General features: G+C 38.9%; 1 protein-coding gene across 2 annotated transcripts in view; it reads left to right on the top strand.

Moving 5' to 3' along the window:
* TRIO (trio Rho guanine nucleotide exchange factor) overlaps positions 1–27,244 on the top strand; it is a 248,134-nt gene that overhangs the window by 111,137 nt on the left and 109,753 nt on the right. For both annotated transcript variants that reach the window (XM_066992554.1, XM_066992555.1), the window contains exons 11-15: positions 5,147–5,338; positions 14,919–15,088; positions 16,011–16,185; positions 23,041–23,236; positions 23,866–24,032. In XM_066992554.1, coding sequence (XP_066848655.1) covers positions 5,147–5,338; positions 14,919–15,088; positions 16,011–16,185; positions 23,041–23,236; positions 23,866–24,032 — 900 coding nt within the window. The remainder of the gene's footprint in view (positions 1–5,146; positions 5,339–14,918; positions 15,089–16,010; positions 16,186–23,040; positions 23,237–23,865; positions 24,033–27,244) is intronic.

Genomic DNA, 27,244 nt, shown 5'->3' with positions numbered 1-27,244 from the left:
AAATTCTGAACTGACATGCGGCAGCTTAGCAGTGACACCTGGTATGGTTGATGTGTTGGAGGTGTGTTTATAGTTTGCCTGTGTCATTTGCCTGTGTTTATAGTTTGCCTGTTTGATTACTAAAACATATTGTAAATATGGTCTTAGAGCAGTCCAGTGGCTGAGGAATTGAAATAGTATCACAAAGCTTCATTAATATTGATTTCCTATTAACTTTTGCTAAATAATAAGCTTTGTTAGTTTTATATATTCACATGCTGGATTTTCCATATGCATGTATAATACTTCATTTTAAGTAAAATCTGTAATATTTTCCATGGAGACATACTTATTTTTCTGGGTCAGACAAGCAAGAATCTATTTGTGTAAGACACTTAAGAAAACCCAAATGATCTCATACTTAATACTGTGTTATTTGAGCAAAGAAGAAGAAAACGTTTGAGTAACCAAAGGGGATGAAGTGTGTAGAACAATTAGTGGGATGTAAACTGTTGGAAAAAAAAAAAAAAAGGAAGAAAGAAAAGCATCTTGTTAATTTACATTTTTATTTAAGCTAGAAAGTAGTTGTACAGAAAATACTTAGCAAAAGCTTCCTAAAACTGAACGCTACTAGAGTTTAAAATGATCTCTTTAGGGGATGGGTGGAATTTCTATTTTTGGCGACACTGAAAACTAGACTGGTCAGAGAGCTTAAATATACTATGGGGAACCATCCTCCACTGACAGAAGGGTGGACGAAATGATCTAATAAGTAAATCTTTTTTTTCATCTCTAACTTTTTCAATTTATAGTGACTGCCAAGAGAGGCACACCCTCTGAATTATTTCTCTTACTTGTTCTAAAACTGGATGTAAGCAGGCTGTAAAAGACATTTTTGCCATGGGTATTATAAGGAAGATTATGTTCAAGTATAAGAAAGCAAGCAATCTGAAGTCCCTGTTAATAACTTTCAGTTAATTTATTCTCTACCTACATTTCTGGTTGGTCCAGGTATTTTGTTCGTTTGTTTCTTAATAGGACCCTAGGCATCATCAGGGTTTTCAGTCAGAAGTTGAGAGGAAGCAGTGTCAAGTGAACTGCCAGCGGCATAGCAAAATTTTATAAAATGCAGCAAGCCAGTAGTAATGCTGAAATGTTCCTGGTCGAAGACTAACTCTAGTTTAGGGCTATTTTTCTTTTTTTTCTTCCCTTCTGCTTCCTCCCTCATTTGTTTTTTTTTTTTAATGTGAATGAGATGCCAATTCTTCAGCAGCATTCAAAGAGATGTTAAAATAAGCTGTGTATAGAATAGAAAAGATGTTCCAGAGTCAATGGACTGTAGGCTCACAAATTATTCAGTTTAAAATTCATGTGAAAGGAAGGCTTGTCTCTATTTTTGCACTTTTTGGTACCACCACAGAAACATAACATAGTCAGAACTCATCTGACTGGAAGTCCTCCCCAGATTCTCATGCGTTGACATTCATGCTACACATACACACTTTGACTTGTACCCACTGTAGTAAAACTTAGTTTCGCTCTTTTCAAATGTAGCCTGTCCAATCCACTTTTTACTTAGCATTTCGCCACCTCCCACCCCCCTTCCCATGACCACCTTCATATCCATGAGACCATTTAGTCAGTGCCAAGACTTCTGCTTTCGACTTAACCAGTTCACGTACGGGCACAGATTTGCAGCTTCGAGCACTGGATGCAGATCGATAGTGCGGTTGTACTTCCCCGTGCATTTCAGCATGAAATTTGAAGTCAGCTTCTCTTCTTTCAACTATGATTGATGCCTGCTTTTTCACACTCAAAACCCATGAAAATGTTATGGCAAGAATTAATCAGTGTGACATTTTTCCACTGCTAAGTTCTCTATCTGTAGACTGCATCTGAGTTAAGAGCTCAGTCTACTTGGTGCAAGAGATGCACGAAAATGATATTTCCTTCTTTGAATACACCTATAAGTTTCCTACTGCCACCAGTACCACTTCCTTTAAGGTTGGAAGAAAGCTTCTCTATGTGAATTGATTCTCACTTTACTGTACCCATGAATGGCTGTAATGCATCAAACTGAAGGTCTATGTCTTGTGGCCATCACCAGATTAAAAAAAAAAAGAAGTTATCTTTACTCTCCCAATTGTTTGGGTCTATTTGATGTCTGGAACTGAAGGATGCATCAGAACCAGTGTTTAGCCATTGATGGACTTTTCTTCCCTTAATTAGGCTAGCTGCTTCTTGAACCAATTTACGCTTTTGGAATGTATGCCAGTTCCTGTGCCAATGAGTTATGCAATTTAATTGCTCCTTAGATGAAAAGTACTTCTGCTTTTTCATTTTAAGTGTGTTGTCTGATGCTTAAACGTGATAGCATCCACTGCATTTAATGAGTAATCTATTTTAATTGTCTCTACCTTTAATGCTTTGTATACCTCTGTTAATCTCCCTCTGTCCATAACACGTCTCTCCTTCCCCTCCACAGCGCACTAGGCTCCACGCACTCCTGTTGTATTTATTGTTGTTAGTACTCATTTATGCACTCATCTCTTAAATTTAATTTTGACTTTTCAATGCTGTGTCACTTCCTATCCTTTCTAAAAATATCAGGCTTGTTGTTTTTTTTCTGAAGAATATGCAGAGAAGTCTTCTCAATAGGAAGACTAGGAAAGCAATAGGATACATCATTTGGGAAAGTGATGGGCTGTCCATTATTGGATTTTTGCACTATTTTGGAAAATAATACTTATTAAAGATTTGAGTATAGTTGATCGTGCCCTGGGGCACAGAAGGATGGACTAAAGGACTTAAAGTTCTTGCCAGGTTGATTCTTTTCCTCTGGGATTTGGGGAGGGTGTACTAGTGGAGAAGTTCTGAGGAAGTGTTAACTGGTTTCCAACCTCTGTGTTGAATGTGTCACCATGAAGGCTCCTTTGTCAGTTTAGGAAAGGGGCATAAGCAGATTCGAGGGAAAGCTCCTGCCCTTTCTGCCTAACCTTGTAACTGGCGGCTGCCCCTTGCTACCAACACTTTCAAAATGTTCAGTGTTCTGTTTTTTCCTCCAAGCTTTGTTTAGAAGTAAGCACAGAGCTGGCAGCAGCGTGAGTTAGTAGAGCACTCATATTTGCTATGGTTTCTATTCTGGATGGCAGTTCCTATCTCCCAAGATAAATATTTATATTGAATTCCAGCTCTATTTGGAAGAGAAGTTTTAGCGATAAGGCATGCGTCTGCTGTTAAGGCTGGAGATTTGCAACCTGCTTTGAAAGCAGCCTCTAGGTTGTGTTAATTTTGAAGCGCAGGTAGTTCACCATCCAGCTTACAGGAAGAGAAGTTTGCTGTGCCTGGGCCTGTTATGTGGAAGATACTCCTGGAATTCATAAACAATGCTTCATGTGCGAGATCAAGTTTTTATTAAAATGGGAAACTTTTGTTTTAGCCATCTGTAGCTGGGTGTGGCTCTCCGAGCTGATGAAGTATTTGTTGTTGAGGAGTGCCTTGAGGACCTTCAGCTTTGCCCCTGGAACACGTGTAGTCTGTGGCCGGGGAGCGCAGAACACCAGAGCACAGATCAGAGCGCGTTCTGGGCCAGCACGGCCCGAGCTGCAGCTCTGGAGCGTTGAGTAATATGCTCCGCTCTGAAAAGGGTGGGTTTGTCTTTGTCTCTGCAGGCTTTCCCAGGGAAACTGGGGAGGAGTTCTCTGCCTCTCGGTGCAATTAAAAGCTGAAGGTTAAGGAAGGACTAAGGTGCACATAGTCAAAATCCAAGAGCAGCATGGATTGAATTCCTTACATAGATACTATAAATGAAGGGGGAACTCCCCACAGATACGTGAAGGCTGCACTGAGTCATGTAATCCGTCCTGGGCTTGCTTTATGCAACTTGTTTGAGACCCTGGAGGAGAACTCTGGTTTTCTGCCTCTTAGTTGAGTTTAAGGGCCAGGTTTGGATTTAAATTTTCTGAATATTATAATATTAATTAGAGGTGTGATACAATATTTATGGTAAAGAAAAAACATTTACATAGGCTTAATGTATCCTTGCAAGCAAATTGAGTTGAGAGAACGTGGTGAGGGAGGGCAGAAAGGAAAAGAGAAATGTGCAGTTTATATTGGCAACATTTTTTTACATACTCTGTAGTACAGCCTTGTCAGGAGACCTCATGTGGTGATATCAGCAAAGCCTCTTTACTGTAGGTTTGACTTTAATCTGTATTCACCAGAGTTTAACATCCTTCTGTGCTTTCTTGATGAGTCCATTCTGAGAACCATTCTAATGCATGAAAACCCAAGGTTAGGCTCAGAAAAGAGCATGCCCAAATTATAGCACATTTGGAACCAGTCCTATTTTGAGTTAATGAGAATCATAAGGATGCAGGCTGCAAGTGCTAAGCTTTAAGAGTTGTTAAATCTCTCTCTCTCTCTTCTCTGGACCATAGTACGCTCAGCACATCAGATAACAGATTTCTCCCATTCTGTTTTCTGCTGTGACTGACTGATCATCTTTAGTTAATCCTATGACATATTGGGACAGTATTCCACTCCAACACTCAGCCATAGCCTACTTCTAAATCTTACGTTGTTGCTGCTTTCACAAATGGTGACCCAGCTGACATGAATTTTGGATACCTCATTTCTGTAAGGATGAAGGGATGTTTTTCTGTTTCTGTGCATGGTCACTCTCCACCTTTCTGCTGGATGTTTCAATTTGATTCCAAGTGTCTCTGTCAGCAGCTAGGACTTTCTCACCTCTGATAATACACTTTTGAAGAGTCTTCTGGTCATTACTGTTGTGATTTTTTCCAGTGTTGGAACAGGCCAGTTTACAAGTTATTAGACATTTAGATCGATATTTATTCTTGTTGTGAATGTAAAATACTAATACCAAGGAAGAATAAGTAGTGGCTCAAGGAGACTTTTGAATGAACATAAATAAGGAGCCAAGAAATGAATTCAACAGTTAAATGAAAAAGTATCTAGAAATACAATAAAATCTTTAGTAAGACCATATTCTACTACCTTAAAAAAATAAGAAAGAAAATAAGAAAGAAAAATACATTCCAAGGGTCTTTTTGTCCTTTGATTTTCATTCGTGCAGTGGCTTTCAAAGCATAATGACTGAATTTTCTTTGATTTAATCCTGTGAAACTAACTTATTTCTCTGCAGAACACATATACCAACGCAGATAAACTTCTAGAAGCAGCCGAACAGCTTGCTCAGACGGGAGAGTGTGATCCAGAGGAAATATATCAAGCTGCTCATCAGCTTGAAGACAGGATACAGGATTTTGTTAGGCGTGTGGAACAACGCAAGATCCTGCTGGACATGTCTGTGTCCTTTCACACTCATGTTAAAGAGGTAAAACCGCTGATAAGACTTAGAATCATTATTATTCAAGGTTACTTTCATTGGTAAAACTTTGTCATGTGAAGTAATGAACCCCCTATTGCACAATCAGTTCCGGGTTGTTTTTTGGTGTGGTTCTTTTTTATTTTTATTATCATTACTATTTTCCATAAGCAGCTTTCACCTTCTCTGTTGTGCAGGTGTACTTGCTTGTTCAGTCATGGGGAAGGGGAAAGGGTCAGATCAGCAGACTGGTACAGCTGAAGGTTAGCATTGCAGAATTGGGACTGCTGGGCACTTGGTTTTTTTTATCCAGCAACTGAGTTGTCAGGCACATGGTTAGACTGGCACAGTTCAGGAGACTGCAGTGAATGGCTAGTTAAGGCAACCCTACTGCTCAGAGAGGCTTTTTCTTTCAGTTTTAGACATAGCATTTTACTCATTTACATTGACAGTTCTTCACAACCTAGAGTTTATCTGATATTGACAATGGTTTGCCTCATGTTTTAGTCTCCTTCAAAGGTTCTATTACCTTTGATGCCAGATATTACATAATGAGTTGGTAAGTTAGCATTCAGCAGCAAACCTGTTTAAAATAAATCATTAATCATAAACCATAAAAAAATCTTTACTTCTGATAATTGATTTAAATGTTATTGTAGTTCCGTAGTGAGCTAGACTAGGGAACTGATAAATCAGGAAAAAAAGACACTTAATTTTTAGCCGGACCAGTTTTTCTCATCTGATTCAGGACACAGACCAGGTGTATTTACAAGCTCATGGGAGACAGTAGAATAAGCTAGAGCTAGAATAAAGACTTCAGTAAGGGTTTTTGGTTATAGGCTGTGGCAAATCTTGACAATTGTAGATTTGTTTTCTGTTAGGTTAAATCTTTTTGCGGCTCAAATTAGGTGAAAATATGAAAGGCTTGTGGAGCATGGCATGTCAGTGTATATGTGTTTCTCCCCTTCACCCTACGTAAAGAAATGGTCTGGCCAGTGGGAAAGTGTAGTGTTCAAATCAGTTTCTTAAATGGGAGATTTTTGTATGTGAATCATTTGCTTTGCACTTGAAACAAATGCACAAGGCAGTTGCTCTTCGAAGAAGGTCAGTATTGAATTACATTTTAGCTTTAGATATGAGGACATAGCTCCCCCATCAGTTTTGTGTTAGATGGTTTCTCGGTGGTACACTCCCAGGACTCTGCTTGTTTAAACAAAAAACGTAAATGCTGAATCTTAAACTATTTTGAAACTATTCTAATGAACTTTTTGCTTCATTTTTTTCAAGCACTTAGTGCTGTTCCATCACCTGTTGTGAAGCACAGGAGCAATCAGCTGCTGAGACACGCTCAGTGTTTCTGTAGATGTCTTCATTACCTGTTTTTCTGAGCATCAAGAAAAGCAGCTTAAACAGTATTTAAATGGACGCAGTTGATTGTAGTGATGAAAGATGAAGACTATAAAAGGACTTGTGAGGCAGGTCCTTTTAAAAAAAAATGAAAAAATCAGACTGATCTGTGAGTCACTGTAGAGAAATTCTGGGAGGCTGATCCAGATGTGCTGGCATGTTGCCACTGCTCCCCTAGATAATAATGTTTTATTGAAAAAAGATACTCTGCATCTTGATTTATTTCTTCTTAAAAATGGATGTTATTGTGACCCTGTAAGTGCACACAGCTGTTACTATGGCAGCCTCTTTGAAGCCTGGACTTTGGGGAAAGGCACTGTAGTTGATGTCTAAATGTGTGTTTATTTGTTTGTTTATATATTTATTTATGGTTGTGTGGCTGACCTCTATACTTAACAAAGCAGGGAAAATTAAAAAGAGTATTTATTTACATAAGCAAGACTATCTTATTTATTTGCATCCTACTTAAAAATACAGAGGACAGCGAGTCTGGCAGTTCGTATTTAGTAGACGAGCCCTTTGGTTAACGTGCAGAGAAACAGCCAGCTCAGAGATGTCCTGTGCTTTCTGTATTGTTTTGTTTTCAAGAGCACGTTGTTTGTTATCAAACACGCATGTGGAGTGCTGAGAAGGCATCACAAAGCAGATGGAAGATAAAAATGCCCTGAACCTGAAAGTCATCCATGCTTTGTTGGCAGGAGAATTGCATTTCTCCCACAGGATGTGGGAAGTCGCTGCATAAATTAGTGCATACCTGTAAGAATGTAACCTTTCTGCTGGATAGCTGAGTTATGAAATTAATGCGTGTGTTTAACTGGCAAAGGGAGGAGTTCAAGTAGTAGGATGCGATGCTGTTTGTTGAACTGTACAGAGACATTGCAGTTGCTTTAAAAAAGAAAAAGCGTTTTGCTCTTCAAGTATTCAGGGTGAATTTTGTGCTTTGTGAGTGTTGTCTTTGTGTTTTCCTCAACTACAAAATGGGCACGAAGAATAAAAACCCTGTTTGTGTGTGACAGTTTGGACAGAGCCACAAAGCCGAAAAAAGCTGGTACTCAGAGCTGTTGGCTGTTTTGGAGGCTTTGAAGTCTGGCTCCAAAAGACATCCAATATCTTGACTGTTGAAGTAGGATGTTTTGTTGTATTTTATTCTTTTTCCCCGGAAATACTTCACACTGAATGAATGTTCCTCATCTGGATAAGAGCATTCCAATACTCCTCCCCCCCGTTTCTTTGTGTAACCTTTATACTTTACACAGAATTTGCCTGCAACTTTTCCCAGTTTCCCTGGGAAGCATCAGCCCTGCTGTGTCTGCTCAGTTCTGTTGCTCTGTTCTCACTTATTAAGCCAGTTTCTGCTTTCAGAAGCAGCCCGATTGCCACAAACGCAACAGATCCATTTGACACATCCTAGAAGTAACAGACTTTTGCTATACCTTTGCACAAAGCAGCTGTGTAATATGTGCACAGCAGCCTGTTATGATGCACTTTGGAAGTGCTGGCTCTGTTTAACATTTCCAGAAGTTCTGTGGCCGGGTTATTACAAGCTGGTAAAGTTCCCTGTGGCTTAGAAACATCAGAAAACAGCGTAGAAGTTCTCAGACGCCTCGTGAACAAACCTCAGTAGGCCACATTTCTCAATGGGGCAAAAAAGGATGTATTCAGGATGGCAGAAATGTGATGTTATGTAATGCTCTCACCATTACCCATTTTGCTTATTGGTGATCCAAGCAAATCTGTTATTTCTTATATGTTCATTGATTCCATACTGCTACGCTATTTTTAGATTTAAGTTTGTAAAATTGTGAGTACTGACTTTTAGTTCCCATTCAAACAGTGAGAAATTTCAGTCTAAGCCAAATTTTTCAGGAAATGAAGCACTGAAGTTAAAGATGTCCACTGGTGAGTTTTAGAAGTGTGGGGGACCATAAATATCCCCATCAGAGTCATTGCATTGAACTTACTGTGTCCAGGTTCCCAGCCTGGGGATGCAGCTGATCACCCAAAACTGTTCACCATTGCTAGACAGTGAATCTCTTCTGGCCTTTGCCACTTCGGTGTTTAATAATATGGGGAAGGGCATGGTCAAATGAGATACGTGAGAAAAATCCCACAGGTAGAAGATACACTTCCTAAATAAATGGTTATCATTAAAGCTTGTGTGCAAAACATGAGAGCAAAAGCCCACAGTAGTCTTTGTTGTGAAATCTGCCACCAGACAGAATTGAACAGAATTTTGGTGTGAAAAATTGTTCCATTCTCTCTCTCTCTCTCTCTCTCTCTCTCTCTCAGCTCCCCCAACATCTATGAGTGGGAAGACCGAAATTATGGCCAAACCAGGTGTTTGTAGTAGTGCCAAAGTAGAGCAACAGATATTTTCCTAACTAGAGTGAAGTGTGGGAATATAGATAAGGGCTGAATGCTCATGGAAGAAAATGATCTCTTAAGAGCCTGTTGACTTTTGCATATAACCTTTGTGTATGTTTTGACAAGTTGATTATAAAATAGCTCACAGCGCTTTTTATGTATACATAATATGTTTAATGGTGTTAGCAGAAGATTTATCTTTTTTTTTTCATCCTACTCAAACTAAACTTTACACCAGAATATACTGGGACTGAAACAAAGACAAGGGAAGTGGAATTGGCAGAGATTTCAAATACAGAAACCCGTGGTTCCTGAACAAAACTGGTGAAACGGTAGCCAGTGCAAGCTGCTGAAGGAAGGTGCCATCATTTTGAAGGTGCCAGTGCATGGGAAAGCTGAGGAGGCCTTGCTCTGACCATAATGCTGCTGACTGACTCACATCTAGCTATGGAGTGCGTGTATTTGATTCAAAAAAGCACGTTGGTACGGTCTCACTTTCTCTTGACTCAGTGCCAGAAATACGTGCTCCTTTGCCTTATCCGGTATAGAAGGATGTCTGCCAGCATGGGCTTTCATTCATTTCATCCTGGGGTGCACCTTGAGGTGACAGACCTGCTGTTCTGTCACTTCCAAGGGCTTAGTTCTTCTGTGCTGGTGATCTACAGCTTAAATTTGGGTGTCAAAGGAAACCTCCTCTCTCCTGTGCTAGGAACTGGAGCATTCCTTTCCCAGGCAGCTGGTCTGGCAAAATATGGGAAGTGCAGTCTCTGATGGCTATGTTGATATGCTGGTATTCTTGGATTTTAAAGTTGAGCAGGACAATTTCTAAATCTGAAATAAGAGAGAAACATTCAGCAGCAGTACATTAGAGCGTATTATGCTTTATTGGCTTGATGGGACCCAGCACAAATTGCCTCTCTCAAGTTTTTCAATGCTGATTGCTACTTTGGCTTGAAGAAAATGGACCAAGTTTATGGGTTGCAGTCCAGGTGTTATTGAAATAGTACTAAGTGCTTTGGAAAAGTGAAGCAGAAATAGACCTCTAAAGCTATGGTATGGGCTTTTTTTTTTTCTTGTTCAGTTAAGTAATGGGACAACTGGTGGCAGGATGCTGGTAGTTAATGTAGTTTTAGGGAGATGTAAGAAACTTGGTGTTGCTTCAAGGATGAACTTATTCTGAACTGCAATATGTACATATATGAATTGGAGTATATATATATATTAAAATATATACATGTTTATAACTGTAGAACAGATGGGGATATTTGAAGCTTTTAAATATAATTAAATCTAATTTTCAAGAAATATCTGTGTATTCAGTATCTTACGTGTCACCGAAAGGTCCTCGGAAGACAGCCTACTGAGGCTTTAACATCTTAACTTTTTGTTCTTAAGATGCAATTTTTGCCAACTGCATGTCCTGAAGGCCAAAGCTTTCAGGCAGACGTCAGGCTCCCGTGCCCAGACATATATGCTAGGGAATATTATGGCAACGTTTGGCCCAGTACAAATACCATCTCCTTAAAAAACCGCCTGTGGTAATACACAGGCTGCAACACTGTGCTAGGGGGCAGAGGCAAAAAGAGGAATTGACAGTTTTTAAATGCAGAAACTGTGTGCCTTTTTTGGCTTACCCTACTGAAAAGACTGACTGCATATCCAAAAGCTATTATAAAAATGAAAAACCAAGTAAATTATCTGATTCAAAAATAGTAAAAGTGGCAGATACTTTGCTTAATAAAATAACTGTGAACTTGGGAACATATGTACTCACAAATAATTGTTCTCTGATTATATTCAGCAAAATCCTGTAAGGTCTTATTTCACTTCAGTCTTTCAGGGGATTGCAGGGATGGGATTTAAATGGATGGAGGCCCATGATGGAAACACTGAAACTTCCAGGATGTTGCAGACAATTAAAATAATACCATCTCAGTGACTAATGGCATGCTCCCAAGAACTTAGGAAAGAGGTAGCACAGGATGCAGGCTCGTTCAAGCAGATGTTTCTTAGTCTGTGCTATATTTAGATCAAGAAAAAAATGTGCTGGGTGAAACATTTGCCTGTCAGGGATTCAGAATTTGATTTCCCTCTCCCATTTTAATTCTGATAAGATGTGGAGAGCAGATGAAAAGAGCAGAAGAGCCTTATTCTGTGCCTGGATTTAGTTATTTATACGGTTTTCTCACTGTACATTAAAGCTGTATTGCCACTGGATAAAGTTCTTATTGAGGTCACAGGACCTAATGGTTTGTTTGGGGACTTCTTGGCTTTTCTTTTACAATGAATAGAAAAACCCGTTAAGATGTTGCTCAGAAATTCACATTGGGAGAAAGTTAATGTTTTTTCAATGATGATTTTTTTTCCCATCAGATTCTTGTTGCTTTCACTATTTGATGGAATAATGCGTTGTCACAGAGCATCATTGCAGTATAAAATCTGTAGCTCTGCACTTCTGAACATGTACGGATAAGCTCCAGTATCTGTTCTTTCCCCACAGTAAACCATTTGTCTTCCTTTGACTTTACTGTACAACTTTGTACTGTCTTCATCCTTAGTTTCCTATCTGAAAACAAGGTAATTTATGTAATTTGCAGTATTCCCTGTGCTCCTGCTGGTTTTAAAGCACTATACAAGCCAGCACACTGTTGCCAGATATTGTGAATTAAACTCTCAACAAATTGCACACATTTATATTCAGCTTTGATAACCTGACAGTTCTGTTCACCTGTGGTGGCTTAATTCTACCTTTTGCATATAGACTGCATCAGATCAAGATTATGTTGAGGGGAAACTATTTGTCAGAAACTTTCATAGTGGAAAAGTGTAAAAAGCTTACCTGGTAATGTATTAGAACATTTTTTTTTCCTATGGAACTGTCACAAAGCTCTTCAGTCGCTTTAGAAATGGCTTATACTGTTGAAAGTAGAACAATTTATGAATCACAGCTAGACAAGTAATGCATGCTAATTACTATCACACTCTTTCTGCACATTTGTAAAATGCTTTTCCTGCCCAAGCAGCGGGTGATTTGACTAATGAACTAGGCAAATGCAGTGTATTTCTGAGCTCCTTGGCACCATGGGGTCAAGATACCATGTTTACAGTCATACTGTGCTGATTCTGCAGCAAGAAACTGGTTCTCTGTTCCTGGCAACCAGGCACCACGCCAGCCAGAATGACACTTTGTTGTGCTAGCACCCATGTCTTTCTGCTCCAGGTAGGTGGTGATGCTTTGGGCCGACTACGCAGAGCAAAAAGTCTGCTTGTTCTGTGCTGGCTTTGTCTCCGGTACCCAGGGCGAGCTTTCAGAGAAGTGTTCCCGGGCACAATACATCACCAGTCCAACACTTCTAAGTTTTGTTGACCCTATCAGGTCTTCTCCTGCCAGGCACAGGAATGGCTGAAGCATTTGTGAAGAACAGCAATCCCAGAGGTGAGGTGTCCCCTGTACAGATGTGACCGAAGGCTCAGCTGCAAAAGACGTAGTGGAAAAACATGAAGTGGGTCTTAAACCTCCCGTGAGCTGCAGCGCAGGTGCTTGTAAGGGAGCCACGGGGCAAGCTGGATATAGTCAAGGAGACCCAAAATGGCTTTAATTCCGCTTTGTCTGTGATAAGTCTCTGAAAATTGGGCCTTTTATAGGCAGTGCAGTAAGCATGAGGTAAAGCTCTTCTAGCTAGCACCAGATGCATTCCATTTGTAGTCAACAGCAAAGTGTTATACTTTCTGCAGTGTATATTTGCACAGTTGCAAGTTGCAGGAACTGTGTGCACACCAGCTCACTTGAAAGATCTCTAATGCTGCATCCTATTTCTATAATTTAGACAAAGCTTATAAACTAGGAGAGGAATAAAAGCATGTCTTCTGGCCATCGAAATCTGAGTAAAGTTTGTGGGTTTTACTATGAGGCTTCTTTCTCTTAAGTTTCGTTTGCCTTGATGTGAAATTTGCATTTCTAAATATGCATTTGAAAAAATATTTGTTTTGGATCTTGCATTGAGTTGTGCTGCTGGAATGAATGTTGACTAGGGCTTTTGATGCACTTGGTAAGTTCCATTGATTCGTGCTCTTTTATTAAGAGAGACTGCTGTGACTTGAGCTTGTGGTGTTTATGACTACAGAGTTGCATTCAAATGTGTGACAGGCACTGTCTTTGAAGCATATGAGTAGTCAGAAGATCAGTGTGGATGAATAGGCAGATCTGTTTTTTGTTGTTGTTACTGTTTGTTGGGTGTTTCTTCTTAGTAAATTTGGGGAAAAGAGTTTGGTTAAGTATCATTAATTTTTCCTGTTTTATGAAAGCATAGCCTAGAATTTGGCTCACTCGAAACTGAAATAGAGGTGTGTAAGGCTCTAAGATATTAAAGCAAACGAAACAAAAACAAAAGCCTAGCATTTGGTTTTAAAATAAAGCTGTAATGGAACTTGTTAATCAGAACTCAGAATCCTTCACTGATTTTTCTATTTTATTGTAACTCCATTGGGAGTTAATAAACCTTTATGGTCAGAATATTGTACAGACAACAGCATAAAATGGGTATTTCTGTAGAAAATATTAAGCAAAGAAATAAAGCATTTGTTTTACTGTCTTTGAAGCTAAGCCATTTTGATTGCTTACTGACTTTATTTTAACTGTGTTAATCTCTTAATTAGATTCAAGGTTAATGAAGCCTATTTATATCTCTAAAATATTTATTAAATTAAAATGTAGACAGAAGATCTTAATATTGTCAATCAGAAAAAAGTTGTCTTTTCAGGATAGAAAGCAGACTTTAATCCTTGTTCTTGGAAATCACAGAGTTTGAGATGTGATGGTAAAACAAAGGGGATGGCCTGATTTGGATGCTTCCTGTGAGAATAGCTGTTTCATTGTGCTCTAAGAGCTCACAGGAGTGTTGTAGCGGACACAGGCATGCTCCCTCTCTTCAAGCAGTGTTTTTATCATTTGCACAGTAGTTGGTTTGTTGGTGAATAATTTCCACACAGAGCTTAGGATGCAACAGCTTGCCTCATAAAATTGTGGAAAGAACACAGTAGGATTCAAGTGACCAGTAATGATATCTAGCTGGCATATTCCTAGGGATTTTTCCATAAACTGCAATGTGTGGGCAATTCTGAACGGGGTTACGTGCATATGTAAGAAAAACAAGCCAAAAAAAAATGTTGGTGTAATTACTTGCAAAGTTTTTTGTTGTAATAGTGTGATAATGAAAGCAACAGGGTAAGCACCACAGCTGTAGAGATCATGATAGAAAAATAACTTTTCACATCTGGTATCTCTCAGTATATTGTTTTCTGAAATGCCCTTTTCTTTTTCCTTTTTCTGAAGGCCACTGAAAAGTGTCATGTTATCTGTGTGCATGTGTCAGCCTGGCAGTGTAAATTTGATGGTGGCTACAATACATCTCCCTTCCTTCCTTCCTTCCTTCCTTCTCTCAGGGAGTGTTACCATAGCATTTCCCTCCCCGCGACTCTCTCGCAGAGCTGCAGATGGGATTCTCGCTATGAACTCTCTGCTGCTCAGTCGGATACACTCAGCACTGTAGAAGGAAAATAGGAAAGAAAGGGTGACTTAGCAACACAGAGAAAGCTTTCCTGGTATTTCCAAGACACGAAAACCTTATTTGAAACAAAGGCTCATTTTTATTAAATTGAAGACGGGATTTTTCAATGAAGAGAAACAAATCCTGTTTCTCCCCCTCACCCCACACCAATCTATTTTCTCCTGTCTAAGCAGATTGATTTGGAATAGTGACTGCCTGATCCTGGTGCTTACATTTGTTGGGTTTTTTTTTGTTTTTTTTTCCTCCTTTAGCTGTGGACATGGCTTGAGGAGCTGCAGAAAGAACTGCTTGATGATGTCTATGCTGAGTCTGTGGAGGCTGTCCAAGACCTGATTAAACGTTTTGGTCAACAACAACAGACCACTCTGCAGGTTACAGTCAATGTCATAAAAGAAGGCGAAGATCTCATACAACAGCTAAGGTAAAACAAGTTTTTATTTAAATCTATTCTGGCATACCTCTGATATTCTGCAAGGCTCTTTCTATTTTGAGAGTACAGATAATGACTACAAGTTATGACCTATAAATAAAATTTGTAAATATTAAGACTAGTTATGTTTCATGCTGTACTGATGGTCTCTAACCCTCTGTTTACAGGAAGCTCAGCTTATAAACACTACCTTCATAAAGTGGAGACTTTGTTTACATAAGCTACCTTTGTAATAGGAGCAGTTGTATGCCTTTATAGTCTGACACGCAGGACTCCACAGTATTTTGAGTTCTGAGTAGCAGACTTTTCATAGAGATGTTTGAAATTGTTTTGCAGTCCGATATGTAATGTTTTCATAGTGAAGACCATCAGTTTGCAGTCCGTTTAATTCATTAATAATCTAAATAAATTTAGGGCCCCTATACACTGATACATGTCCTATTTGCCACAGGACTTCATATTATCATATCTGAATTTGCATCGTTTTTTATACCACAGTGAAATATTTGTGTGTTGTTTTGTGTTTTTTTTTTTAATATCTTATAATGATTTTTCACTGCCAGGAAGATCCTATGAAGTAAATAGTTATCATATGCCACTTCCTTTTCAAAAAAAAGGGCTTCTCTCTGGTTTTAAATTTTGTTCTTCCTGTAAACAGAATGTCCTTAGGTGTTGAATTAGTCAAAATTGAAAGTTGTCTAATTTTTTAATGCTTTTTCAAGTACTAAAACAGAATTTGGATTTTTATAAACAAAATGTACGGACTTAGCTTTCAAGTAGTAAGACTGGTACTAACCTTTTCTAAGGAAGTCCTGCATTTCATGGTCATGTATAGCATCCAAATTGTGTGATTTTCTTTCTTCAATAACAATCTCCCCTCTCTATTCCTCCCCACCCCCTCTGCTTTGAATAGGGATTCAGCCATTTCTAGTAACAAGACCCCCCATAACAGCTCGATCAACCACATAGAGACAGTCCTGCAGCAGCTGGATGAGGCCCAATCTCAGATGGAGGAGCTGTTTCAAGAACGCAAGATCAAGCTTGAGCTGTTTCTGCAGCTCCGCATATTTGAAAGAGATGCAATAGATGTGAGTGTCTGCTCTTGGAGTTGTACAGCATTTTTCTTGTTGTGGAGGAACATTTATGCTGAGATGGTTGTGTGGTCACGTTGGCGTGTGGCTCAAGTGACTGATAGTTCTCACCTGAAATAAGACTTTAGTCTTGTATATGAAAGTCTCAGAAGAGAGCAGAGCTCACTGATGTTAATTCCCGCTCTGATTGCTTTGCAGTGTGCATTTAAGCAAGTGTCATGTGTCTTGTTGTGTGAAATCATAATGTGCCATTCACTTCATCTGGCAAATGTGGTTCAAATATCAAGCTGCCTTGATATAACTAGTATGCTTACACTTAATGTGAATTATAAGATTTGCAAGATGGCTTCATACAAAACATCTAAACTGTTGCTTTGTAGTAACATCCCTCTTCTCTTTCTTTTCCAAATCAGCAGCCTTTTTTCAGTTGGCAACTGTAAATGGTGTTTGGAATTCTGTTTTAACCTTTGGGAATGTTGTTTGCCATCTCCTTCTCTCCCTCCCTCCTCCTCTCTCTTTCTCTCTCAAATGAGATGTTTTTCCATCTCTGAAAATAACAAGAAAATAGTTGTAGTGCTATACCCCTGCAAAACTTGAGGCGGTTTTTAAATTGTACAGGTTTTGGAGGAGGGTTGCAGCTGTGCCAGTTGGGAAGGTTCTGTTCGTGTGCAGGGACGTGCATGTAGACAGACACGAAACTTCACATGGAGCTTATGTTAATAGAATTGCATTGTAAAGTTTCAGCTAAGTTGATCATACAACTTCTGTAAAACCAGGAGCACTGTACACAGTGACTAAAAGTGAGTTGGTGCTTCAGAAAGTTTGTGGTTATCTATTGGTACATGATCCTGTTTGACTATATAATAGCTTACCTTGAGACTCAGGAAACCAGGAGTTATAATGCTGCAGGAGTTGCTAACTTGATCTCTTCCCGTTTACATAAGTAAAAGCCGCAGCTGTTAGATGTGGATGTTGTAAGGGTAAAGAGTCAGTCACCAGAAGTTATAGCTTCCAAGTTTTTTTCTTAAAACCAGGATTAGATATCGTTGCTAGATTCTGGTTTAGTTAAGCAAATTGTCATGTGCAGTGCAGGCACAGGCAGACACAGTTCCTTGATTTGTGCCCACAGAGGAAGTGAGACTGTATGCTCCACAGTAATAATAACTACTGTAAAGGAAGACTAAGAAGCTTCTCTATTTTGGTGTTCACATTGAGGAGGTGAAACTAGTCTGCAGGGATTTTGCTATTTAGATTATGTGAGGGTAGCTGTCTTGAGTATGTAAGGGAAAGGCTTGTCAGAATTGTGATCACAATGATTAATTGGATGACTGGTACGTGTGGAGGAACATGAAAGGTATCCACTTTTATAGCGCTGTCAGCAGCTTTACAATCAGTGCAGAACTGATCTTCAGTGCTCGATGGGGTCTGCACGATGTTCTCAGAACAGTTGTGTCAAGGAAATGGCAGCCGCAGGGGGCAAAGGCATGCTAAGAAAATTAAAGGATGAATTAGGTTCAAGGTCTCAGTGAAGTTAAGGTGACTGCTCTCTGCTGTAGGTTACCTAAACCAGAACTATATAATACCAGCGAGCCAGTTGCAGAATCCCTGTGTGCAGATGTGTTTTAGTCCTTCAGTGCAGGATGACATCATGTAGACAGTAGTACTTCTGTGTATATTGTTTGGTGACGTCCGTGGGATTTTGCATTGGAAAGCTGCATATTCTAACTTCACGGGGTTTGCTTTTTCTGAAGCTGACACTTGGCAAGCTTTACAATTTGGCTCATACAACATAAAGTTAAGCACCAGTTGCTGTGTTAAAAGAGTTGGTATGTTTTGTTTATATGGCTTGTAAACAAAAATTGTACTTATTTAGGATTGCCGAGAAGCCCTCCTAGGAAGAAATTGGGCTGTGATGACCCTGGCTGCAGAGCATCTTCAGCAAATTGTTGATTGCTTTGCTGTCTCTGCTTCCTCAGCAAAGCACGCTTCTCTTTTCCCTCTCCCTGAAGGCAGACATCTGTTTGGAAACTTCCGGGAAGAAAAAGCAGGGACTGGTTCCAGGTCAGCCATGTAAAAGCAGAAGCCGAGCTGAAGTAACATGATAGCGAGGAGGAGCCAGACACCAGCTACGAACTCGCAGGCTTTGTTTTGACATCCTCCTTTGCCCGGTGATTTAAGACTTGGTTGTAGGGGCAGTTCATTCAGGGGAGCATCCTGTGAGAAATGTTTTTCTGGGAGGCAAGTAGTGTCTCTAGCTTGTCTTAGCACGCGCTAAAATGGAACAAAGAGCTCACATAGGCATTGCAGGTTCATAGTGGGCAGCCGTGCTCCTGTGGACTGTGGGGAGATTTGCTGCCAGGGTTAGTCATCCTCTTTGTGTCCCTTTTCTTCCCTTCAGTAGTTAAATACTCTTTCTTTTAGTCACTGTCTTTTTATCCTGCAACTTTTTAGATCCTTGTGCTCTTCTGATACTGGTGTAACTGCAGCACTGTCTCCATTTTGCCCCTTGGTCTTAGCACATTGACTTAACCTTCTCTGTCCTTGGTAAGCTTTTAAATTCTATTGGCCATGAGGTACTTGAAGGGCTCCGTTGTGAATGCCTTTATTAACTAAAGGCAGGAAGGAGCAAAATAAGCTATATGAAGAGTCTCATGTTAGAGTGAACAAGTATTTGTAGCATAAGGAAGCTGTGTATGGACCTGATCTGTAGCAAGGTAGCACTGGTGGCAATGAATGCAACCAATACGTGTGTGGTTTGGTACGTGTAAATTGTCTGTCATCTGTGTGCATTTTTCACATATCCATGACTTAAATATCTCTACGCCTATGTCAGGGCTCCACAGAAAGCATACTGCACACTTTTCAGCCCACAGTTTTATCTCTGCTATATTTTTGGACCATACTTACAAGATGCCTGTGAAGTCATCCAGCTGAAAAGGCAAGGATGCAAAGTGCTGGGTCACAGAGACCGAACTCTCCTCCCTTTCCTATTCTCCCTTTTTCTTTCTCCCTAGTACATACAATTTTCCAGGTCCAGGTTAGCATTCAGTTGCTGCGAGGAATGCTGGTTACACCCTTCTGAGAAGAGACCTGTGGGTTGTTTTTTTTTCTTTCCCATCCAGTGTGAAAGAGTCTGCATCTCTTCTGTGTTATACCATGCCTTCTTTCCTGTCAGTGCTCCCTAGGTTGTAACAAATACAACGGTATGTCAGGCAGCTCAGACTACGTGCTAGGAACTTCTTGAACAAATGCTATGGTAATTGCCCTGTATTTTCACTGGGTTGTCCATTTCTTGAGAGCAGTATTAATTTGCAATTCAGTTACTCTAGTTGTCTATTAGTCATTCATCTTTGTTCTGTGTAATTAATGCTGAATGGCTTGACAAAACTTCAGAAACAAAATAGGAGCCTAGTCTGTAAGTGTCACTTGTAAAGTAGAGGAACTTCCAGGGGAAGCCCTGAAGTATGTGGGCAGACAGGGCTTAACATGCTCTTTTTGTTTTTAACTCTGCCCTCGACACACAGTGGGTTCGTAATGGCTGAAACAGATCATCGTGAGCCACGCAATTACTGCTGAGAGAATGTAAGGACTACTGCTGTTGTTAGGAACCCCAGCGGTGATGTGCACTATGGCTTCTTAGCTTTTGAATGAATGTGGGACCATGCTGGCATTATTTATTTGAATCTTTGGTTTCCAGGTCTTTTAAAGGGGACAGGGAATGTCATGCAGTTGTACAGAGTCTTTCAGACTACTTTAAGTGAAGTGTGGGCCATGATCTTAATCTCATGGTTGCATAAAATAATACGGGAACAAGTTATTATTCTTGCTGTTGTTCTTTGTTTTTGTCCTTTGGAGGCAGTATCACTGAAACCTCTTGGCTGAGGTGATAACACAGCGCTGACCTCTTAAAACTACCCATTGTTCATATCAGGTGAATCGTAGGAATAGTCTGAGAGGACATAGTGGCTGCAATTTACTTAAAATAAACCATTCCGTTAATATAAAAAATTGAAGCTTAACCACAGCAATTGCCTGTTCTAAGTTTGTTTTATTTTCACTCGATTTGATAGTGAGACAGGTAAGTTGTTGGGCTGTGTTCTGAGGAGCAGTAGATTGGCTTTGTTTTTAAAACAGTGACAAAAGTAAGCGTCATTAAATCAAATCCACTTTTTGAAGATGTTTAGAAAGACAGCAGAAGATGGTGTTCTGAAAGACAGAGTTTCTCCACCTTCTTTAATGCTTAGGTTTTTCAGTTTTGCGAAGTCTAACAACAGTTGTTTCTTGAGAGTAATTTATGAACGTTGGCACTCTGATTGGCACTCTGATTTTGGAGAGCTTTCATAATGCAATGGATGCTTTGAGGAAGCAAAACATCCTTTTTAGTAAGGAATGAACACAGTGTTATCCTGATCTGAGAGCTACTGGAAAATATGCTTGTGTTGATGATCTTCATGGTGACTGTGATGTCTCCAGTGAAGAGTAAGAACACCATCACTAGGAAGTTTGTTATGAAGTTTGAAGTATTCTGTAACAGAACTTAGAAAGTATGCCACAGTCATTGAACTTGATAGGTGTTAGAAGAAAGTAGAAAACTAATCCCATTTTACAGACAAGAAAGCTATGGCAACAGATTTTCACAGGAAATAAGAAAAAATCTCGCTGTTATTTACCCTGTCTTGCATTTCAAGGGGTAATTCATTTAGTATGTTGTTGCACAGCATCATAAATTTCCCAAAAGTGTATTCTGGCATGGAAGTGCTAGGAGGAGGAGTTTGGAACTCCTGAAGATGAGGTGGAAGGAGCAAGTATGGGGTATGTGAAAGCAGAGAAGGGAAGTAAGTTGGAGAGTTGGAAGTAAGGAATTTCTCAGACTGGGCTGTCAGGAAGTCTTGAAGTTTGTGAAATATTTCAAGTCAGTTAAAAGAAGATGAAGAGCAGAGAGAGGTGATAAGACAGGTTGGATGTGGACTGAGTAGAAGGGAAACAAATGGGAATTGTGTAGGACTTTGTGAGAGGGGAAGCCTCTGTGTGTGTTTGGAGGGGAAGCCAGTCATAATGCATAAGTAGATTGTGTGTGATGTATGAAGTACATAGAAGAGAGATGAAAGAAACTTTAAGCAGTAGCTAAAGGCCTTGTTCTGTATATCTTCCTTTTACTATTGTCCATCAGCGTTTGTGTTTTCAGTGTTACCCCTGAAACATGAGCTTCTGCCTGTTTCCTCTGAGGTAGAACTGGCCAGCCAAGATTAGAGTTTGTAAATTGTTGTCCTGATTGTTAAGTGTCTCCATCACAGCATGGTGTAGAACTTGAATATGTAGTGTAAAATTTTTTTAGAAGTAAAATTTTTGCAGAACACCTTTAGAACATGAAGTCACTGATGCCCCAATTTTAAAATAGTTGCTTGACATGTCTAGTTTTTATGGTGCCATGTGAGCAGAATGGAAACAAATGATCAAGAAACTGCAGAAACTTTGTACAGATGATTTGGCTTTGCTTTCTTTTTAATTCTGTTTTTATTCTACACGTGGGTTTTTTTTTTCTTCATTTTTTTTTTTAATATATATATTTTTTTAATTTCCCCTGGAGTTTCTGTTGTAGTTTAACTGTCTCAGTAACTTCACAGCTCTGATGAACCACTTGGAAAGCTTTGGTGGCATACTCCTGCTGACAACAAATGGCTTTGGTTAAATATTTATGCAGACAACAGTTTTGTTGCTAGTGCCGCTTTGGCCAGATTCTTTTTGCTGTGCCTTGCTATATGAATGGGTGTTTTCCTCCCTGACATTTAACACTGTTCATGTCAGTTTGTCCTACTGCTGAAATTGTAGAACTCAAGAGCTAAGACATACGTGGTTCTTGGTATCTATAATTTTGCTTTCCCAATGATCTGCTTAATGATCGGTTTAATGATAACCAGTCGGCCTGTCTGAAATAAGTAACAGATGCATCAAACCTGTGCTATAAGAACTCAACTCACTTTGATCAACATAATTTGTAAGCATTATCTGTTATACTTGAAAACAGTTTGGTATCCCAGTTAAAAGGAGTTTATGTTTTCAGTCAGGTTTTGGAATGTGATTTGGAAAACATGCATATGTGGATGGACAAGGAAGACTTCCTGTTCTGATACATGTTAAAAACCAAAAATCTTCCTTAATGCCTTCTCTGGACGTTTTATGGCTGAGAGTAAAATCCAGAATTAGTGTATCTGAATTATTTCAGCACACAAATTTAACTCTGATTAGTTTTTGTTCTTGTTCCATTTGCTAAGTACCTTGCTTTTTGTGATGGATATTGCTTCTCAGTTGTTTGTTAGAAGTTGAAGGTGCTCACAAAGCCTGACGCTTCCTTCTCTCAGAGGGGTAAAGCTGACTTTTTTGTAAAAGGGCTTGAGAATGGTGTAACTGAAAACTAAGCTGACACTTCGTGTATGAGTTATTACTTGATGCAGTCTGAAGAACTGAAAAAATGTTTTAAGTCAATGATTTCCTATGAAGGTGGAGATAATATTTTTAACCTTTTTAATGTTTTAATCTGTTTCACAAGTGATGTGTTGATGAACGAATTACTTTAAACAATGCTAGGCTATCCATGGTGTTACGTGCTTGACAAGGCAAGCACTGTTTGAACAAGAGGTGTTTTGGTTCTCAAATATATTCTTCTGGATTGTTTGCTAAAATTTAAAACCCATGCTGAAACAACCCATGTCTGAACCATATCAAACCTGATCAGTGAATTCAACCAACAACAAGCGACTCAAGTTTCTGACCTCCATCTTAAGTGCAACATTGGAAGTAAAAATGCGTTGTTTAATGGGTAAGTGAACATTGTCTTTCTCCTTTTTCTCTCAGATAATTTCAGACCTTGAGTCTTGGAATGATGAGCTCTCTCAGCAGATGAATGACTTCGACACTGAAGATCTTACAATAGCAGAACAAAGGCTCCAGCATCATGCAGACAAAGCCCTGACCATGAATAATTTGACATTTGATGTCATCCACCAAGGGCAGGATCTGCTGCAGTATGTCAATGAAGTGCAGGCATCTGGTAAGATGGCTCCTTCATGTGCTATTCAAGGTAGTGGCTTTACAAGAATTATCCAGTTGTCTCTCCATGGGATGTCTGAAAATGACAGACATGCTGGTTAAATGTAAACGGGAGAAGCGTGGACCTGTTTTTTTCTTCTTCACACTCGAATCATTTGAATAGCATTCATGAATATATGCTGTAATTATGGCATGTAATTGTTATCTAGGAGTTGGCAACACCTGGAGACGTTTAGCTTTGTAAGAAAGAAATTCCACGCAGGAAGCCAGTAAAATCAGAGTAAATAGTAGGGAGTTAATTTTATAGTTAAGTGGAAGAATTTAACCGAGTTACAATTTTCAGCTTCCATTAGGAACTCTTCCTTTGTGGTTTCTTATGATCCTTCAGTTGATGTTTTTAACTGTATTCAGTCACCTGGCGTAAATCGCAGCCTTCTTAATAAATAAATAATAATAATAATAATTTTGCATTTTTAAAAAGGTGCAAAACCTGATTGTTTAAGCAAATGCTCTGAAGATTAAGTTATACTTTGAGAAGTAACTGGAAGAGTAAGCGTAGAATAGAGGAAATGTCCTGTTTGTCTTCGAAAGACTTACTTATGTTATAAATGTCTGTCTGATTGATTACAGGTGTTGAGCTGCTTTGTGACAGAGATGTAGACATGGCAACTCGTGTTCAGGATCTGCTGGAATTTCTCCATGAGAAGCAGCAGGAACTGGATTTAGCCGCCGAGCAGCATCGCAAGCACTTGGAACAGTGCGTACAGCTGCGCCATCTGCAGGCTGAAGTCAAGCAGGTACGAATTAATTGCTCCCTGAGCTGGGGGATCAACCCCCAAGAGCTATTTTCATACCTCTTGGAGAGATATAGTCCCATAAATAGAAATAAAAAATTACTTTGTTATATAAACTCTTGTATTTGGAGGTAGGGAGGGACATCTTTGAATTAAGCATCTAAAGAAATTTCATCCTTTGTTAATATTAAGTGACTTTTTAAAATTTGCATTAACAGTCTTTATTTGTACATGGATACAAGTCATGTATTTGAAGTGTAATTTGAATTAGGATAAAAACCATACTTTTATCATCTGTTTGGTGATTAATAGAAATGTTCAGTGATATTCCCTGAATAGTGCCCTAATACTTCTTCGTATATTGTTTGCTGCATCTATACATAGTGGTATCATAGTAAGGTTTACTTTCCTGGAGGTGACAGCTGAATTTTCCTTATCATGGCAATAAAGTGTTAAGTTTTGAGGTCCTTACCTGAAAAACACCTAAACCTTTGGTGAATTTGAGATGCCGTGGGCAGAGCCACTAAAGCAGTTGAAAATAGCGTGGTTTTTTTTCTTTTTTGTTTGTTTACTTAGTGTTTTAATAATAAAATAACATTAGAAAGTAATACTGTTACCTTATCAGACTTGAAAACCTCACAGAAGTCTGCTAGAATCTGTTGCATTTAGTATGTCACGTAATGACTCCCAGTACAACTTGTTTGTTTTTTTTTTCCATTTGTCAAGAGCTCTTAGAACAATTCATCTTCCATATGAGACTGTGAATGATAAACCTCACAGATAGCAAAGTAATACAGAAGGGGTCCTGTTATCATTGGAGAGGTGAATAGTAGATTCCCAAAGTATTTCAAGGAAGCAGTTGGTGACTGTGGTGGAACACCAAAAGTTTCTGCGTGGCCTTGAATTAAAGGGATGCAGAGAACTTGTAGTGTCTACTGTGTGCAGTCTGTGGTAGCAATCAAATATATGGCCTTCTAGTTAAAGCCTTTGCATACTGTACTGAATTATCCTGTGTGTATATTTGTACTTGTTCACCTCCATAAAGTGCAAACTACAAATGACTTTTCACACAAGTAATGGTTGAAATTAAAGTTGTTGTGGATTAGGATAGTTTCTGTACTTAGTTGCAAGCTGTTCTGAGGATGAAGGAAAAGAATGCAAATTTGCAAATAAAATAAAAAATGAAAAAGAAAGAATGTGAATACCAGCTGAGGCAGTCTCATTCCATTGTGGTACATCAGTAGGCAACGATGGGATAGATTAGTAAGAAAGATAAGTCATGAATTCCCACAGTACTGAAATAATATTCAGTTACAGAACAGAATATAGCACTATAAAATAGTTATTTCCATTGGATGCTCCCACAAGAAACTGAATACCTTTCTGCATTAGCTTTGTTTGCATACAAGTTAAATATGACAAGAAAGAAACACCTGTTTAAAATGTATTTGCAGAATAAATGCTTCATATTTTTGCAGATACAAGCAGAAGATGAATATCATGGATTGTAGAGGAATATCTATGTTGCAGTTAGTACATGGTTTGTAGATTCATTCTGTAAGATGTTTGTAACTTTTCCAAGCCAGTACTAGTAGTAGTACCTGACTGAAAGGGAAGCTGAAGTTTAGATTTAAAAAAAAAAAATCAGTTCGTCTTATAAATAATAGAGAGGTAGTATGCTATTCTAGCCAGCTGCTTCTTCATAATAGAGTGGGTTTTAGGAGAAAAACATGATTCTATTTTATATTCATAGAACACATCTCTATCAACTGTCAACTTGGATTTTATTTTGAATTAGAAGTTCTAATAGATGTGAATTTTCAAAGAAGCTTACGTGAACACCTAGCTCACAGGTTCATCTATTACAAACGCCTCTTCCAAGTTTTCACTGTACCAATGAAGCTGCAATAGTTCCCCAGCCTGAAGGCCTAAAAAATGAATGGAACTAAAACAATGTTATATTGTCTTACAGGATTTCTTTTGATCCTTTTGGGAATGTTTTGGGTCTAGTATCTTCAACTTTTGGTGATTTTAGTAGCTTTTCCAGAAAAACACTTCTGATTTACCTTAATTTTATTAAATATCAGGAAGCATGATCTTTGTTTTTTCCTCTTAACTGGGAAAAGCTCCATAGCTCAGCAGGTCACAGCCGGTGTGCTTTTCTTGAGAGTAAAATGACACGGTAAACCTCCCCTTCAGTCTGTTTTGTTATTTGTATTTTATTGCCTGAAGCAGTGAGCACATGGTTTTCTAGTCCCATTACTGTGGTTTCCTTCCAGATTTGTTGCTGATGAATAGAGGTTAAGCATATTTATTATGTAGATGGGATACTGTCTCCATATTTAAGTTTTTAACAAGATTGACATTTGATTTTTTTTTCCTGCCAAAACTGAAATCACTGCTGTTGTATTTTCACATTTTACACGCATGTATTTAGCTTGTAGTCGTGATAGATTATTAGATTGGAATCCTGTAGGAATTTTTCCATAGGGTGCATCCCTCAGGTTGTTGTAATTGAGACCAGAAAACTGTCTCCTGGCTTCATTTTTTAGCTAAGTAAGTTTTTTTAAGTCTTCATAAGTTAATTAAGATTTTATAAGTAAGTCAGTCTTTATAAGTTAATAAGTCTTTATAAGTTAGTAAAGTCTTTTCTGTACTAGGTGAGCTTCTTTTGAGCACAGAAAGCAGATAAAAACATCCAGTGTTACTTCTCCCTCAGCTACAGTACGTTATGCTTTGTGTCATTGAAGTGCTGTAGATCAAGCTTCAAGGAGGAAGCAGAAGGGCTAGAAGACAAACAGGTTTAAAGAAATCCTACAGAGAATTTGCTCTCCAACCTGATATTTAATAGGTGCAGAAAGGGCAAAAGCAGACAGAATATTGAGGTTTTCCTGCACCATAGAAGTCCGGAGGAAGAGGGTGCTCACTAAAGTAAGAAAGGACAGCTGTATGTAGAAAAAAACAACATGGAAAGGAAAATGCAATCACTTTATACAGGGTAGGGACATACAAGTAGAGGCAAAGAAATAGTTAAGAGAGCATCTGGTTCATCCACAACTACACTTGTATGTTTGTCAGCCAAACCTTTGATCACCTAAAATATATAGCTACTGGATTACTTATTGGTGCAATTGCTCCCATGTACTCACTGTGTAGAATGAATGCTTTGGTTGTCTTAGCGTGCATCACCTACATGGGTCAAATTCTCTACCGAG

Source organism: Anser cygnoides, chromosome 2, assembly GCF_040182565.1.
Source record: "Anser cygnoides isolate HZ-2024a breed goose chromosome 2, Taihu_goose_T2T_genome, whole genome shotgun sequence".
NCBI lineage: Eukaryota > Metazoa > Chordata > Aves > Anseriformes > Anatidae > Anser > Anser cygnoides.
Note: the sequence above shows the minus strand (reverse complement) of the source record. Positions and strands in the feature narration are given on the sequence as shown.